This window comes from Elaeis guineensis, chromosome 7 (assembly GCF_000442705.2).
Source record: "Elaeis guineensis isolate ETL-2024a chromosome 7, EG11, whole genome shotgun sequence".
In the NCBI taxonomy this organism is placed as follows: Eukaryota; Viridiplantae; Streptophyta; class Magnoliopsida; order Arecales; family Arecaceae; genus Elaeis; species Elaeis guineensis.
In genome coordinates this window covers 91,427,618-91,444,643 of record NC_025999.2, presented here as the reverse complement: position 1 = coordinate 91,444,643, position 17,026 = coordinate 91,427,618, and the positions used below count along the sequence as shown (strand labels likewise).

Sequence of the window (17,026 nt, the reverse complement as noted above, 5' to 3'; positions counted from 1 at the left end):
GCAGACTTAGAGGAAGAGGAGAAGTGGGAGAGAAGGAAGGGGATGAGGATTCACCAACAAGATGGATGAAGAGGGAGGGAGCCCCCATAGAGAGAGAAAGCTTGCAAGTGAACTTGAAAGAGGAAAAAAAGTGAGGAGAAAGGAGATGATGGAAAATGAAGGAGTGCTGGTGAAGAATGGGTGGAGATAGAGAGAGTCACCATATTAGAAGAAGGCTTGTGGTGGGCTTGAAAGAGGAGGATGATGATAGAAGAAGAAAATAAGGAGGAAAAGAAGGAGGGAGAAAAAGGAAGGAGAAACGTTAGCGTCGAAGATGGAGAAGGAGAATAATCAGAGAGGAAGGAGAAGGAATGAGATAGAGATAAGGGTATTTTAGTTATTTTATAAAATAATGGTATCATTATGTTAACGAAGATAAATAGTATGATCACATTAGAATATCTCAAAAATTTGAAGAACTAGTTCGATATATTTTACAGTCAAAGAGAGTATAAGTGAAATGAAACTAAACTTGAGGGGGTGTTTCTTTAATTTATTAAAAATTTTTAAAATTATTTATATAATTTTTAGAAAAAAATTATTTACTTAATTTTTTAATTTAAAGACTAAAATCATATTGATCAAATTTTGACTCAAATCTAATCAGATCAAAATTCTATAATAGAAATCCTATATCAATGATCTAAGATGTTGAATGTGATCTACTATCTCAAAACTGCTTATACATTAAAAAAAAAAAAAAAATTAAATGAGAACCATAGTCTATATGCATCAAGTAGTCAAAAATTGGATAGCCTAAATAAAATTGAATTAGATATATTTTTTAATCACTTGATGCCTAGCTAAGGATCTTCAAATTATATGATTTTTAGTATAGAAGTAGTTTTAGGGTAATAGATCATATTCAATGGTTTAGATCATCGATATAGGATTTTCATTATCCAGTTCCGATCTGATAAAATTTGAGTCATATATATATATATATAACAAAATCTGTTTTGTGGTTCAACATCTCATATTTTCATATTCTATTTGTTCACCTGATTGGCTATTTTGTTATAAGGGAAAAATGAAGCACTCCTTCAATGCCACCTACCATGATCTGGTCCGATACAAAACACACCATCTTAAAAGTTTTACCATTATAATACAAAAAATGGGTCGCATCTTCACTGTTGAGCTCACCTCTACTTAGGTTTCATGTTTCATTCAACTCGATCGTTATCTTATTTCTTTTTTAAATCTTTAAGTCTACGGTCGGTTGCATGATAAAAAAAAATAAGGAGACAACTCCATACTCTTGGATGTCCCTGTAAACAAGGGATAACACAGTTTTTCTTTGTTGCAACAAATACTATCCTCTGCAATAATTACAGGAATAATGATAAATGGTGTACACTGAGTGTAAAATAATCACCTTTCGAGGTTTAAGTCTGTTTCACCTATCCTCTTGCAATAATTTTATCCCTGACACAGAACAAGAATTTTTAACTGGATTATCCCTTTTTACGAAAATGGTATTCCACTTAGCAGAACAATCCCGGACACAGTTATCCGACGGCAAGAAATTCGATGGAACGTCATCTCTTTTTGTTTCAGTTTATCTTAGCCACGTGAACCGCACGTGCCAATACACAGTAATGGTCCAACGCAAAAAGCCAAAGACGTCCACGTCGCGCGCCGGCGGTGATAAATCTAAATTTTTTAGGTCGTTTCCCTCGCGTTACCTTATGCCCCTCGTTTCCCAAAACCCTCAACACCTCCTCCCCTTTTGATTCCTTCCTTTTTTTTTTTTTTTCTCCGCGCAAGCCCTCTCGGAGTCATTTTATCTCTGAAAGCCTCCAAAACCCTTCATCCCTCTCGGGTTTTGGCTTGGAATCTGGATCCGTTCTCTTCGAACTCCTTTCACCGGGGGTGTTTTACTCTCAGGTAAGATGTCGAGCGCTAAAACTCTACATTCCTGTTCACCCCATTTTGCGGCGATTTCATGCCAAAAGATCTGATTCTTATCCAAAAATTGACAAAGCAGCGAATAAATTTAGGGGTTTTAAGCGTTGAACACCTAATAATCATCCATCCTGGCTCTATTTTTTTAATAGGATGTTGCGGTAATTTTATGCAAGGAGAGTTCTAATTTTTATTCAAAGTTGGTAACCTAGATGGATTTATGTATTTCTTTGCATCTAATAGTCGTCAAGTACTGTTCAAGATTTCCTCAAAAAGTACTGTTCAAGATTATATAAATTGCGTTTCAACATCTCGCTGGTGGCGATTTTTCTATTTCTTTCTTGTTTTGGGATGGAATCGATGGCACTTCTTTATTTTTGTACTTTATTTTTTTCTGGGAACTCACTGGATTTGTAATGTATTCCTTGTTTCAAAAGAATTAAATTCTTTATCTGATCTTTGTTTATAGGAGTTCAGCAGTATGGCATCCCGAATACCTCGCGAGTGGTTCGGAATCCAGCAGTTCCCGGCTGTCACACAGAGCAAATTGCATGAATTGCTGGGGAAGCTGAAGGAAGAGGTCAGTGCGTTCTTCTTCACAAGATCTTGTCGCAATGCAGTATCAATTGCCTTCTCAATGATTGTTTCCTTTCCTCTTTTTTTTAGCGTGCTATTTATTTGTTTATTTATTTTTACATATGGTTCCTCTAAGAATGTGAGTACATTGACGATTCTGCTGATGGGTAAGGGCGGTGTTGGGAAGTCGTCCACTCTAAACTCCATAATGGGGGAGAGATTGGCTCCCGTCAGTGCTTTCCAGGTTTGTTGTTTAATACCTGAGAAGTCAATTTTGGGTGTTAATTGTCTCTGATGATGATACATTAATAATTTTTGTGTTTTCCTTGATATGTTGTTGATATTGCAGTCAGAAGGATTGCGACCAATAATGTGCTCACGCATGCGAGCAGGGTTCACTTTGAACATCATTGACACTCCAGGACTTGTGGAAGGTGGATACGTCAGTGAACAGGCTCTTGAAGTCATAAAACGGTGGGTGTCAGATAAGAATTATAAGTTGGAGATTCATCCTAGAGGCTAAATTTTTGTAGTCCACCAATCTATCTGTAAAATGGCAAATCATGGTCAGATGTAGGAATGAGGACTTTATAAGTAAACCAGGTTATATGTGATTAGATTAAACAAAATGTTGGTTGAGTAGGGCGTATTCAAATTCATGTACATGCGATTGCAATACAACTGCTAAAATGATATCCCCTTAACATGATGATAGCTTCTAAAAACCTTTTACAAGGTGAAATTTTAAAAAACATTGGTACTTGGTTACCTTTAGTCTGTTTCCTTAGAATCTATATCTTCTCCAGTTCATGTTTTCATCTGGTCCTTCGAGTTAAATCACCCACTGTCTAGTCCGGTTAGTCATACTCATCAACTCCTGGTGATTGAACAAGATAATGCTGAAGTTATGGTCAACCTCATATGTTCATCTATTTGATTAGCCGCCATTGATTTCTGGTGATATACTGGAAAGACAGGACAGAAACATGAAGCGGAGAAACTACTACCTCTTGCCTAATATCTGAGGAAAAAAATTGGAAGCCTTTAATAATTAGATTTTTTGTTTCCCTCCTGCTGAAGTGCTCTCTGATTTTCTTATCATAGTTTGCTTCATGCGCTAACTAGTTCTTCTCTAATTCCTTTTTTTTTTTTTTTTTTTTTTTTTTTTTTTTTTTTTGCTATGCTTAGGCTGCTTCTTTATGTCATATACTTTTATACAGTTTGAAACAATATGAACTCCAATACTGTGCCAGGTTTCTTTTGAACAAGACTATCGATGTTCTTCTGTATGTGGACCGGTTAGATGCTTATAGGGTGGATAGTTTGGATATACAAGTTATTAAAGCCATAACAGACACATTCGGTAAAAGAATATGGCAGAGAACTTTGGTTGTATTAACTCATGCTCAGCTGTCACCACCAGATGGACTGAATTATGATGATTTCTTTGCCAGACGATCAGAAGCACTTATAAAATGCATCCGCTTGGGTGCGTGTATTAAGAAACAAGAGTTCGAGGTATGAAAATCTTCATCTTGTATGTTCGTTATAGTCAATTTTCACCCATGTATTCCTTAGTGTTGTTTGATGTTGCTTTGTGCTGCTAGCCTGCAATATGCTATTTAATTACACTTTGTGGCTTTCTTTCATAACTGGAAGTGTTTATCATACATCACATGAAACCTATCTTGTTCTTCTGATGGATGTATTACAGTTTGCAGATATTTTGAATGTGCCCTGGGATTTGGGCATTTATGAGTCTTGCTATCTAGTTTTGCTAGAGAAAGATTTTAGTGCTGTTTTCTGTTAATTCATAGTTATTTTATTATATAACATGAGCATTTTTGACTGACATATTCTGTAAATTGATTGATAAAACAAACTGTGATTTTGTTGTCACACAGTGAACTTCTAGTGCTTAAACTATAACCATAGATATAAAGCTTTGCTTGCTTAACTATTTTTATAAGGGGCTACCTCTGATATTGTTCTTAGCTTTTTCAAGCTATTTTTGCAGTCTTTATCTCTGTAGCTTAGGTCTTCCCTTCTTTTTGTTGACCCTTGCAAGTGGATCCTAGTACCTCTACTTATTAGGACTTGATTGGATTTTCATTAACATGCATACTGTCTCAACTGGTTGTCTATCACTTTGTAAAATTGGTGCAATTCCAGTTTATCCAGTAATATACTTGTGCGAAATGTACTACATTGTCGCATCACTTTTTAGCAGACATAAATCCTTTGCTACTTGATCTATTTCGTAGGTTTTGGAAGATTTAGTTTTAGACTTTGGAATTCTCTGAAGTTCAAGGGTATTGAGGTTCTTCAGAGATTGAGATGGATGAACCATCAAGGAGCCTCTGTCACTTCTATCGACCTATCTCTAGTTATATGCATGCGCGCGCACGCACACACATGTGTGTGTGTATGTATGTATATATATTATTAATAGATTCGATAAAATGAAAATAATCAAACCATGTTATTTGAAGGCTTGTGTTTTGTCCTGGGCCTCGTTGGGTTCCATATTTTTTTTTCCCTTTTGCTTTTTAGGCTCTTATTATTAAGAAGGTTTTCTTCCATGTTTTTTTTAGCCTACCTCTTTTCTCAATCAGATCATCATCAATAGCATACAAAGCTAAATGTTAGTAGTGTAAAGAGATAAGGGCTGGAAATTGACCTGTATAGCTCATTTAGTCAAAATGCTTGTCGGTGTCCCAAAAGACTTTTAGTTTACCATTAGGAGTAATTATCTTATCCAATGACCATCAAATAACCTCTTTTGGTGCTCTGGATAATCAGAAGCCTTTGGCAAGTCCATAAAATTCATGCACAATTCCCCCCTCTCAGAGTCTTTTCATCAAATGCCTGAGCAAGTAACATGTACTTTCTGAATTTATCTCCTTTTTTTTGCTAGGAAGAATCTAACCATTGATGATATGAGATTGTTCCCTTTTTTGAAAATTTTTATTCTACCACCTTGGTGCATAACTTTATTGATGGGTATAATAATGTACGAAAGTTTGCTCTTATTGATGGCTGCAGAATACTTAATTATTTAACATTTTATTTTATTTTTTTAAAATTCTGACAAGCGACTGGCAAATCAATTGATATCTTGTATTGCCCCAATGCCATAGCTTTTACATCCTTGTAACTGTGATCTCATTGCCATTTTTAAATTGATGAAGAAAAATCTACAATTCCCGTATAGTGCCTCTTCTGAAGTAGAGTTCTCATTCAGCAATTGTGGATATGGATCTGTAATATATCTTTTTTAATGAGCCTCCATTGTTCACCAAAATCCTATTATCTCTACTTTTCATAAATCTAAAAATTGTTGGTATACCTAGTTACAATGCCTACTGAGCTAATTATTTATGTTTTGTTCTTTATATATATATATATATATATATATATATATATATAAACTGATCATGTAAGATACCATAATCTGCACCTTGAATTTATTTTTGCGAAATTTTCCTAAGCTCTTTATACTCTTTAAAAACCTTATCTTAATTGAACTTTGCTATGATATAAAGTAGGTCCTCCTAATCTTGATGATGCCTCCTGCCTCATCATTCCACCAGAACATTGATATTTGTGTCTTATTTTTTTTTCTTCCTTTCGTGATTTGTGTCGTAAGCACCTTTTTTCCAGTCATAATTATTGTTTGTACTGCCCAACTAGGTCTAGATACATATTTTTCTTCCTGTCATCACTTATCAAAAAAAGCATTTCTTTCGTTTTTTAAGATTATATGTAATAACATTATCCTTATGATCTGTATACTTGCCAACTTGTCCTCATCACATGACTTACCCCATCTTTTGGTTGTTATTCTTCTTTCCCATGTAAAAGCCATGATTTTTTAATCATGAAAATATTTGAACCCAAGGTTGCATTCTTTTATCATTGTTTCATTTCTTTCTAGCATTTAGTCCCTGCACTCTTAACTGTTGCAACTTAAAATAAAACCCAATTTGGAGATAGCGATTAAGATGCCTTTTGGTTGACTTATGTGCATGCAACTAAGGAATCATCAGGTAATCTTCTGCATCTTTTTGTGAACTATATATTTGTCTCATACTGGAAACTTCTTGTTCAATTCCAGATCTTTGTTTTGAAGGACTTATATTAATACATGTAGGGGGTGTTTGGTTTGTAACCAAAATCGGAATGGGAATGGAAATCAGAATGGCCAAATCCTCCAAAGTGTTTGGTTCGTGATCGGAATCGGAATCGGAACTTGGAATGAAAATTTGAATCCATAGAGGAGAGTAGGGATTGAGTTCTATATAGATTGAGCCATTCCCATTCTACTCTGGAATCGGAATGGGACTCCTCCCAACCAAACGGTTGAAATGGGAGTCACCCATTCCGATTCCGATTCCGATTCCGATTCCGATTTCAGACCCCGACTCTCCCCAACCAAACACTCCCGTAGAAGATAACTTTATGAAAGGTGAATAATGGACCATGTGATATTTTTATGAAAGCAGTGAAGAGTTGCAAGTGATCTGATGTATAACATTATTTATAGATGCAAACCATTCTGTTGCCTACAATTGCAAGTTATGGACTTTTTTTGACCATTCAGCCTGATAAAAGCCCGTGACAACCTGATTGGTATCTTTACAAGGAAGATAATTGAGGTTCTAAGGTTGATAGGTATGATTATCAGGCTGGGTCAGCCTTGATTAATCGAGTTAAATTCACATTTGGTTTGAGAAATATTTGAGCCTCAACAACATGATCCGGTCCTGCCGGATGGGTATGCCGGACCCTTCCATTTGGATCCCTAACATCGTGGGATACAAAGTTAGGATGTTGGGGGCATCCTATTATGCACTACCTTTATGCTTGTCTGCGTTTATATTTATGTAGATATGTACGTTATTTAGCTGGCAGGAGGGAACTCTTCAAACTCCTCCTTAATTCATTTGTTTAAAAGCTCATTAAGTGATTTGGAGGCTAAGCTTTGTAATGATATCTTGAACTCACTTTCTTTAGCCTCTCTGTTTTCAACGACACTGAATCCAGTCAATGACATTTCAGTATTACTCCAAACATGCTATCTGACACAGCATTATTGAGCTTCTAATTGTCTTGTAATTGTAGCTTGTTTGACACTTATTGACAATTGGTGATCAGCTTCTACAGTCGAGGGTGTGAAAATTTTTTCATGACCCCTAAATTGTTAAAGAACTGAAAATGCCACCAAATCTTTATGGATTCATCATGCCAATGGTTGATTTTTGTCATGAAAAGTCCATTGGAAAATTTTGATATGTTAGTCAACTATCCAATGAAGTTTCGTTCAATTTATAAATAACTTTTGCTTCGGGAAGATGGCAAATTGGTGCTTATCAAGTCTGAACTGCTGCTTGACCTCTCAAATTTGATTCCTACATCCATGTCTAAACTGCATAAATCAATTTGTCTGGTATGTCTGTACTAATAAAGGCATTTTATTAAGTCCATTTTATACATTGAGCTTAGCTCAAGAATTTAGATTGATATTGGTTGGTTGGCATTAAGGAATTTTATGAAGTATCATGTGCTTTATATCAAAAGTCTACATCCTCGAACAAAATTGGTGGTTCATTTGCTTGAATTTGTTGATGTCTTGTGCAAGACGTATGAGCTATACTACAATTTTTAAAAGATTCCACAATAAGCTAGTTTCAAATTAAAGTTGGGACCTGATTATAGGATTAAAAAAAAGATGTCCCAATGCATGAGGCTCCTGCCATTTTGCAGGATCTAGGGGGGAGTCAGGCATATCCAACTTTACCTTTATGTGCAAAAAGGCTGTTTCCGTGTTTCAAATCTATGACACCCAAGTCACAATGGAGTAATCTTACTGTTGTATTAAGACCTACCCTCTGGCTTGATTTTATGATAATGACCCTCATCTTTTGTTTATGTTAGAAATCTGCCATTCCTGTGGTCTTGGTCGAGAATAGTGGGAGATGCAGAACTAATGACAATGGGGAAAAGGCATGTACAATTCCTTCTTTCCTCTTCTTGCTACTTCTACATCTCTTTCAAGTTAAGTTTGTCTCAGTCATTTAAAGTATTGTACATTGTAAACAGATTCTTCCTGATGGTACTGCATGGATTCCAAACTTGGTGGAAGTAATAACAGTTGTTATCTCAAATGGGAGCAAACCAATTACCGTGGACCAGAAGTTGATTGAGGGCCCCAACGCAGATGAGAGAGGAAAGTTCTTCATACCTCTCATCTTGGCTTTCCAGGTCAGCATCTATCTTGCATTAAACCATTCAAATCTGAAACAGAGAATTTCTCTTGCAGAAATATACTCATGTACCATTTTCCCTTACTCCTGTTATGTTTCAGTATTTTTTTGTGGTGAAAGTGATACAAAAAGCCATAAAGCAGGACATTGCAAAAGAAAGCAAACCTCTTTGGGAGCTACGTGACATGGGCGTGGCAAACCGGAAATTTTAGAAGATTTAAATTTTTGTTATGCTCGTTTTTTCCTTTACCTTTGTTGGCTTTGCATCAGATCTTTTCTTCTCTCCTCTTCTTCTTTTTTTTTTTTTTTTGTTTTGTTACTGTTCTGTTCTCTCAACTTGATGTCCCATTAACTGGGTTTATAGGAGTAGCTAAGTTGAGCGGCAGGTGAAGATTTTCTTGTTGAGGATAATTCTAATACTACAATTGTTGGAACCTTCCATTTCTAAGCGCATTTGTATACTCTCTTTTTAACTCATCGAAGAAAAGAGAGAGAATAAACTGCCAGTCTTTTGGAAGAAATGAGAAAAACCTTGTCTTGTGCTTCGGGAATTATTTTTTAAGCCAAGCCCATTTAGGCCAATTGTCTCGTAGGAAAATAACCGCCAACATCGTTTCGCCATGCGCTCAATGTGTGGCAGTGAGAGTGATGACGGTCCTCGTATGTTGAAAGGTGTTCTTAAACTTTTCTCCTTTTAAAAACTTCTAGAATAAGGTAAAATGATTAGAGGATGCATCATAATTAAAAGAGATAGCTGGTTACTGCAATCGTAATGATTGTAGCCTCTCTTGTGTTGGTTGAGATGATGCATCGTAATTAAAAGAGATAGCTGGTTAGTGCAATCGTAATGATTGTAGCCTCTCTTGTGTTGGTTGAGATTCGTTATACAGCCAAAAAGGTATGGAAGCACAATTTTTCTTCAAAAAAAAAAAAAAGTTATCAAAGCACTATGGAAACATATCGTTTGTTTTTACAATTAATTAATTGTTAACCTAGTGTAAATACTTTGTGTTGATTATATGGCCAAAGCAAATGCAGGCAAGAAGGAGTGCGGTCAACAGCTTACATGGATGGTTGGTGTGTACGTGCTGGTTGCCGTTGTTTAACTAATGCAACAAGCAATCCTCTCCTGTTGGGTTACAAGTTTGAAGGAAAAGGAAAAAAAAAATCCTTGACAAAAAGGAAGAAAGAAAAATGATTATATTGGAAACATAATCTCGTAGCAATGTTCCTCTCAAAGACCTCCAGCAAAAAACTATACTAATCCTTAAGGCTGTTCATTGATTTTTATTATGCTGAAGCTGATAATATTGTAGTGCATTCGCAAAAGTGTCAGTCCTATCTTGACTTCTTTGAGAAAGCCTTCTTGTCAATTCAATCAGAAATGAAGACTTGTCAACCTAACGAGAGCAAATTTCAAACCTCTCCTCACAAACACTCTCAATGCTCTGTCGCTCCTGGCTCATCGTGGAACTCTGTCACGCAACAACAACGTATGAGATACGCCGGGTTCACAGTTTATAAAGCAAGGTTTTCAACACATATAGGCAGAAGCAAAGAACATTCCTAGACTCGTTCTGGGTCAAATCGGGACCCCAAACTCGCTTTCCTCGGACCGGTTACACCCATACAATCAGTGCAAAAGCAAAATCTGGATCGGTTGTAAATATCTTTTTATTTTACTAATAAAGTGAATGGCCGATTCTTTTTTCATCAAAAAAAAAGAAAAAAGAAAGAAAACTACTCCTATGCATGCTACATTCTCTTAGCTGTAATGGCTTGCACTCCCGACCTTTATATAAGAAATTATTAGATGGATCAGGCCTACCATAGATGTAGCATTAAATCATTGTAATTTGTATTGCTATTATACAATACAAAGAAGAATGAGGAGGAAAAATGTCATGGTGGCCAAGGTCATGGCATGGTATTTCTTTATTAAAAAATGCTACATGTATCTGATATGGTCTATGAGAAGCCAAAATCCTCTGCAAAGCTTATTAATTAGGAAATTGGGTGGGGCATTTTGTGGCAACAGATGACGTGATTTTGAATATTTTTAACGTTGTTCGCTAAACTGCTTTGCCAAATAACAAACAATCGGAGTGTGTGATCGTAGATAACAACGTGGAGAGGATGTAGCCTTTTCTTTTTGAGTACATCGTAGGGTTCAGCTGAACAAAAAGATAAAAATATTTGTCTACACATCATAATTTATGTGCCAAAACAAATAACAATCAACTAAAGTCTCAAATATTCCACACCATATGCATCTATACTAAGAAGAATAAGTAGATCATTTCATATGGGTTGATTGGGGGAGATGATAAAATCACCTTCAAGGGACTTCCCAACTGTCCAGTCCGCCACCTTATTGCGTGTGTCCTCTCTTCTTATATGTGAGATAGTAATTGCTTCTGCAGTTGAGATTCAAGATAATATATCTTTCATTAGAGGGTCCATTGATAACCTTCTTGTAGAAGAATGACAAATCCATATAATAATGGTGCTGGATTCCCCTTTTACCCGTACGTTTATAGTATGACAGATTTCTACAGCATAAAAAAGCCCCACCCAAACCCCATTAGTTTAGCAGGAAGAACAGAAGATGAAGAGGATAGTTGTCCACCAGGTGTCATTAGATTACCTACATGATCCCCAGTAACATGAGCCAATATAGCTTTTTCTTTTCTTTTTGTCCCATCAAAATTCACCTTTAATACTGCAAGGAGAGGGGCCATTCAGCAAATTAGAAAAAGATTAGCAGGGGCTCAGTTCCTCGACTGAGTAATAAAGATGTCTACTTGATTCTTACCAAAAAAAAGATGTCTACTTGATTTATAAACATGTCCACACAAAATATATTTAGCATTCTAAGCATATCATTAGGGTTGAAATTTTATGAATAAAAAACTCTTTAATTTCTAGAAAACCAGAGGAGGCAAGCTTTATATGCATAGCTAGCCTAGACACCATTCTCCACCTTTGCTTTAACCAAAAGGAGACCAAAGCCGGTAAAGATAAAGGTATAAAGCCAACTGAGAACCAAGTATCAAGTGTGCGCCAACAATATATTGCAAAGGGGCATTGAATAATAACATGCTATGGATGCTCAATTGGTTGTGGACAAAGATCACATAATTAGTGCTGATTACGAAGAATACCTCTTTCATGAAGCAAGCAGTTGCATTGGTAGCCTTAACCAAGCCAGTTTCCACAAGGAAAAAAAAAAAAAAACATATCCTTAGTGGCACCTAGATTTTCCAAATACTTGTGTTATTCCCAAATCAAATGCTACCCTGGTGTCTCTAACGAGCTTTGGGCTGAAACTAATGGGCTGAATAGCCTCAAACCAGTGGACATGCTGTTACAGGGGGTGCTTAAATGGATTTGGTACCTAATTATGGCATGTAATTAAAACATATTTAGAGCAGAGGAAAATAAAATCCTATCTTTTTGTTTCTTAGACCCTGCAAAGTATTTTCTTCCCTGTCTTCTTTTCTTCCATCTAAGAACTTACGGCTAGGGTTAGAGTGTCTCCTCGCTTCCAATCCAATTTGTCACTCTTTATAATTCTCATCCTTCCTTTCTTCTAAAAAGGAGCAATGGAAGCTGGTAAAGGAAAAGGTGAGATATCATTTGACACTGTTGTCCCGCCTTTTCTCATCAAATGCTACGAGATGGTGGATGATCCACTGACAGACCAAATAGTGTCTTGGGGTAAAACCAACAACACCCTCGTGATCTGGGATAAAGTCTCCTTCTGTCTGGATGTCCTCCCCAAGTACTTCAAGCACGATAATCTTTTTAGCTTTGTACGCCAACTACATACTTATGTAAGGCCCCCTTCCCCTCCTAACTTTTTCATGATCAATTGGATTTTTTGATATTTTCTTGTATATTTTTCTGGGAGGACATTGCAGGTGCTATATGTGTAATTCGTCATTCTGGATTGGGAAATTCTGAGAGAACAAAGGAAAAATGAATGAGTGAGCGAGTGAGAGCGAGAGAGAGAGAGAGAGAGAGAGGGAGAGAGCCAAAACCCACTCACATGAATCTTCAAAGTAGGAGAGAAGTGAAGTTATAGAGATTTTGTCTCTAAGTTTGCTTTTCTAATCTTTCCAAATACAAAATGATTTGGATAGAAAATACATACATACATACATAAATAAATACATACTATATATATGGATGTATACATATATGTGGATACATAAATATATGTATGTATGTGCATATATGTGTATGTGTACGTATGTATGTATATATGTATGTATGCATGCATGCATATGTATGTATGATTCGGAGCCACATCTGATTAGGTTAAATAAAAGGATAAACCATCTTCAAACTTAAAATTATGTATTTTAGAGATATCTTGCTTGTGCATCTCACAAGAGATTCCTAAAATGCATGAATTTTGTTTTATGTTTTAGTAGGTATGATCTATTACATTTAATAGCTTCGATTATCATCATCATGCTTCCATGTTTCGATATTATAATTGGAGCTAGCTTTAAATTTGGTTCTGTATAGCCTAGTTTACCTCCCCCCGGTCTCTCTCTCTCTCTCTATATATGTATATATGTATGTATGTATTTGTACATATGTATATATGTATATGGTATTCAGTACTTGTACATCTAACAGTCAAGTTTGATCTTCTCTCATTTTCCTGTGAGAAAAGTGATTTCCCTTCTTTTGTTTCTTATTTTTTTTAATCTCCTTATTTTGGTTTTCTATCATTTATCTTGTTCATGCAGAATGGCTATGATATAAGCTTCCTATTTTCCAACGTAAGAATATCTTGTTAGCGGGCACACAGAGAGAGAGAGAGAGAGAGAGAGGCTCTTTTCTAGTTCCTCAGATTTTAATAAAAGAAATGCTCGAGAGAGAACCAGGATGAGGTCAATGGGCTTCATCAAAGGGCTCAACAAAGTTGAAATTATAAGCAGAATTTAAATATAAACTAATTAACTTTTTACAAGTTACAATGTAGTAGTAAAATGAGGGTCACTAAAAGGGGGAGAAGAGAGGAAAGGGAGGAGGCTTACCTCCGTCGCCGGCGAAACTTTTCCGGCGAGAAATTGGACGGCACAGGGACGGTCTTCCGCGGTGGATTTTTCGGCGATTGCCGTCGATTGAGCTTAGGATTTTCGATGGAAAGGAGAGAGGAGGGATCTCCTCCTTAAATAGAGCCGGAGGGAGCTCGTCTCTGACTCCGATTGAGAGCCGGCGAGAGGAGGAAGAAGACTCCGTTCGGGAGTCTTCTCCCCTGTTTTTCTTCCCGTGCCGATGTGCATTTTGCCATTTTTTCGTCGTCGGTGGTCACCGCCGACCATCGATTTGGTCCCCCTCTTGCCGCCGGATCGCCTCCCCTCCTGTCGACGGCCGTCGGCCGGCCAACCAATGAGGGGATTTAAGATCCCCTGTTTCGGCCAAAGGAAGCACGGGAAAAGAAGAAGAAAAGAAGAAGAATGAAAAGAAAAGAAAAAAAAAAGAAAAAAAGAAGAAGAAAAATAAAATAATAATAATATAATAATAATAAATAGGATTTTCTCCTCTCTCTTTCGTGAAGAAAAAGAAAAGAAAAGAAAGAAAAGAAAAGAAAAAAATTATTAAATTAATTAATAAATAATGATATAAATAATAAAATATGAGAAAGAAAATTTTTCTCTCTTCCCTCTCTCTCTTTAGTCAGAACTAGTATTTTTTCTCTCTAGAATGGGACTTTCTCTCTCTAGAATTCTCCCTCTGGATTATTTCTCTCTCCTAAGATTTCTAGAATTTTGAGAAGAATGATGATGAATTTAAATGATCTTCGTGATAGATTTTTGATCTGTGATCATCGGACGGTACACCGACATCCACTTTGATCAGATCAGATATTTTTAGATTTTATTTCTCATGATTTTATTGAATTATCCACATGATAATTTCAGCATGATTTGATCTGATCGATCGAATTTGTTGAATTATATTGTCTGAAGAATTCAAGATGAGTTTTCTCTCTCTAGAATTTTCTCTCTCTAAAATATTCTCTTTCTTGATTGATTATCTCTCTAAAAAGGTTAGTGAATGAAGAAATTTCTTTTAATAGTCTTGATCTGATTCTAATGAAGAATCCTGATCCATGATTATCAGACAGCGTACTGGCACCCACCTTAATCAGACCATGAATCTTTAGATTTGATCATCTATGATTCCGATCTAGCCATGACTTGATTTGATCACGTAGATTTCATCAATCGAGATATTGGACCCATCGTAATGTTGGATTGTGTCACCTGATCAATTCGAATTATACCTCATGAATTCTCTCTCCTCTGATTTTCTCTCTCCACTTGATTTTATGAAATCGATGAAGAAACCTCGGTCTTATCACTTTGAATCCGATTTGATCTGATAGTCAAACTTTGGATCGTTTAGGTCCTAATTAGATTCTGATTAGATGAAATTAGATGATCGGACCCAATCTAAACCGTTGAAATATGGTATTCATATTCTTTCTAATTATGAAAATTGATTCTGTATAGGATTGTGAATGTTTGACCATGGGATATCGTAATATGATCTACAAACAGAATTTTTGGAAGAAAATTTATAGAATTATGTGGATTTATTGGAATACGTTCGAGGTAAGTAATATTTTATTTTTTCTAGATTTATCGGCAAATTATAATATATTTTTTTGACATGATTTGTGAAACGATGCATGAATTGGATGAATAGTATTTTGTTATGAAAACATCTTATTTGAAATGTTATGATGAAGCATGATTGAACATATTGATTTCATGATGCATTATATTGATTGATTTTGATACTACATGATTATATGTTTTATTATCGAAATTAGAATATGAAATATGATTTTGAAGAATTATGATATAAGAAATATTATGAATTGACAACCTGACTGTGTAAAGGACCCCACCAATGGGGGCATATACGTTGGCAATTGATTGTCCTGAGGGTTTATGTCACCAGCGAAATCAGCGACATATCGCCAGAGAGACCAGCGACAAACCGCTAGCGAGACCAGCAGTTCCAAAGGATATGGCTGCCAGATGATTCATAGCCTACCGCAAGCAGATATATGGTATTATGACCCTGCCACAGAAAAAATATGGTCATAGCTCATGGTTGATGAAAAGAATTTAAGAACAAAAGAAATTGAAATCTGGAAAGAAACTTGAATTTTCGAAAAAGAAATGAATTTGGCATGAATTATATTGCATAATTGAAATTGATTTTGAATTGATGAACTCTATATACTTATTTTCTATAAATAATTATTTACTTAAATGCCTGATAAAATCTATTGAGAAGTGATCATTGCTTACTAGGCTGTCTAGCTCATTACCTCCTATTTTACTATTTTTACAGATGTTGAAGAATTAAGATGATACAAGATATGAATGGAAGAGTGATCAGAAGCAGAATCTTCATACTTTTAATTTAGGTTGAAAGTCTTATTGAATTTGATGTAAGGACTATGAATCATTGTTGAATTTATTGAAGATATTAAAGAAGAATTTAGATCATTATATTTTGGATTTAATTTATTGACTAATTATTCCGCTGTTGCTTTTAGAATAGCATGATAAGATGCCTTGCATGCTTATGGGAAGAGTTTTCTATGAGTATGCGGTGGTTGCCATGACCCTTGATTCACAATCTCGGATCGGGGGCGTGACAATTATAGTGGTATTACTAACCTTTTAGTGAATCGAGGGTCACTACTACAAGTTACAATGTAGTAGCTCTGATACCATATTAATTGTCACGCCCCCGACCCGAGATTGTGAATCGAGGGTCATAGCAACCGCCGCATACTCATAGAAAACTCTTCCCATAAACACGCAAGGCATCTTATCATGCTATCCTAAAATAACAGCGAAATAATTATTCAATAATTTAAATCCAAAACATAACGACCTAAATTTTTTTCTTTAATGTCTCAATAAATTCAACAATGATTCATAGTCTTTACATCAAATTCAATAAGACTTTCAACCGAAAATAAAAGTATAGAGATTCTGCTTCTGATCACTCTTCTATTCATATCTTGTATCATCTTAATTCCTTAACATCTATAAAAACAGTAAAACAAGAGGTAATGAGCTAGACAGCCCAGTAAACAATGATCACTTCTCAACAGATTTCATCAGGCATATAAGTAAATAATCATTTATAGAAAATAAACATATAGAGTTCATCAATTCGAAATCAAT

General features: G+C 35.7%; 1 protein-coding gene across 1 annotated transcript; it reads left to right on the top strand.

The window, feature by feature from the left end:
• The first annotated feature begins 1,796 nt into the window (after positions 1-1,796).
• Positions 1,797-9,155, top strand: LOC105048483 (translocase of chloroplast 34, chloroplastic). Its single transcript, XM_010927793.3, has 8 exons — positions 1,797-1,929; positions 2,417-2,527; positions 2,660-2,767; positions 2,873-2,997; positions 3,777-4,041; positions 8,461-8,529; positions 8,626-8,787; positions 8,891-9,155. The coding sequence occupies exons 2-8, from the start codon at positions 2,429-2,431 to the stop codon at positions 8,999-9,001; spliced, it is 939 nt and encodes a 312-aa protein (XP_010926095.2). The 5' UTR covers positions 1,797-1,929; positions 2,417-2,428; the 3' UTR covers positions 9,002-9,155.
• Positions 9,156-17,026: the final 7,871 nt, after the last annotated feature.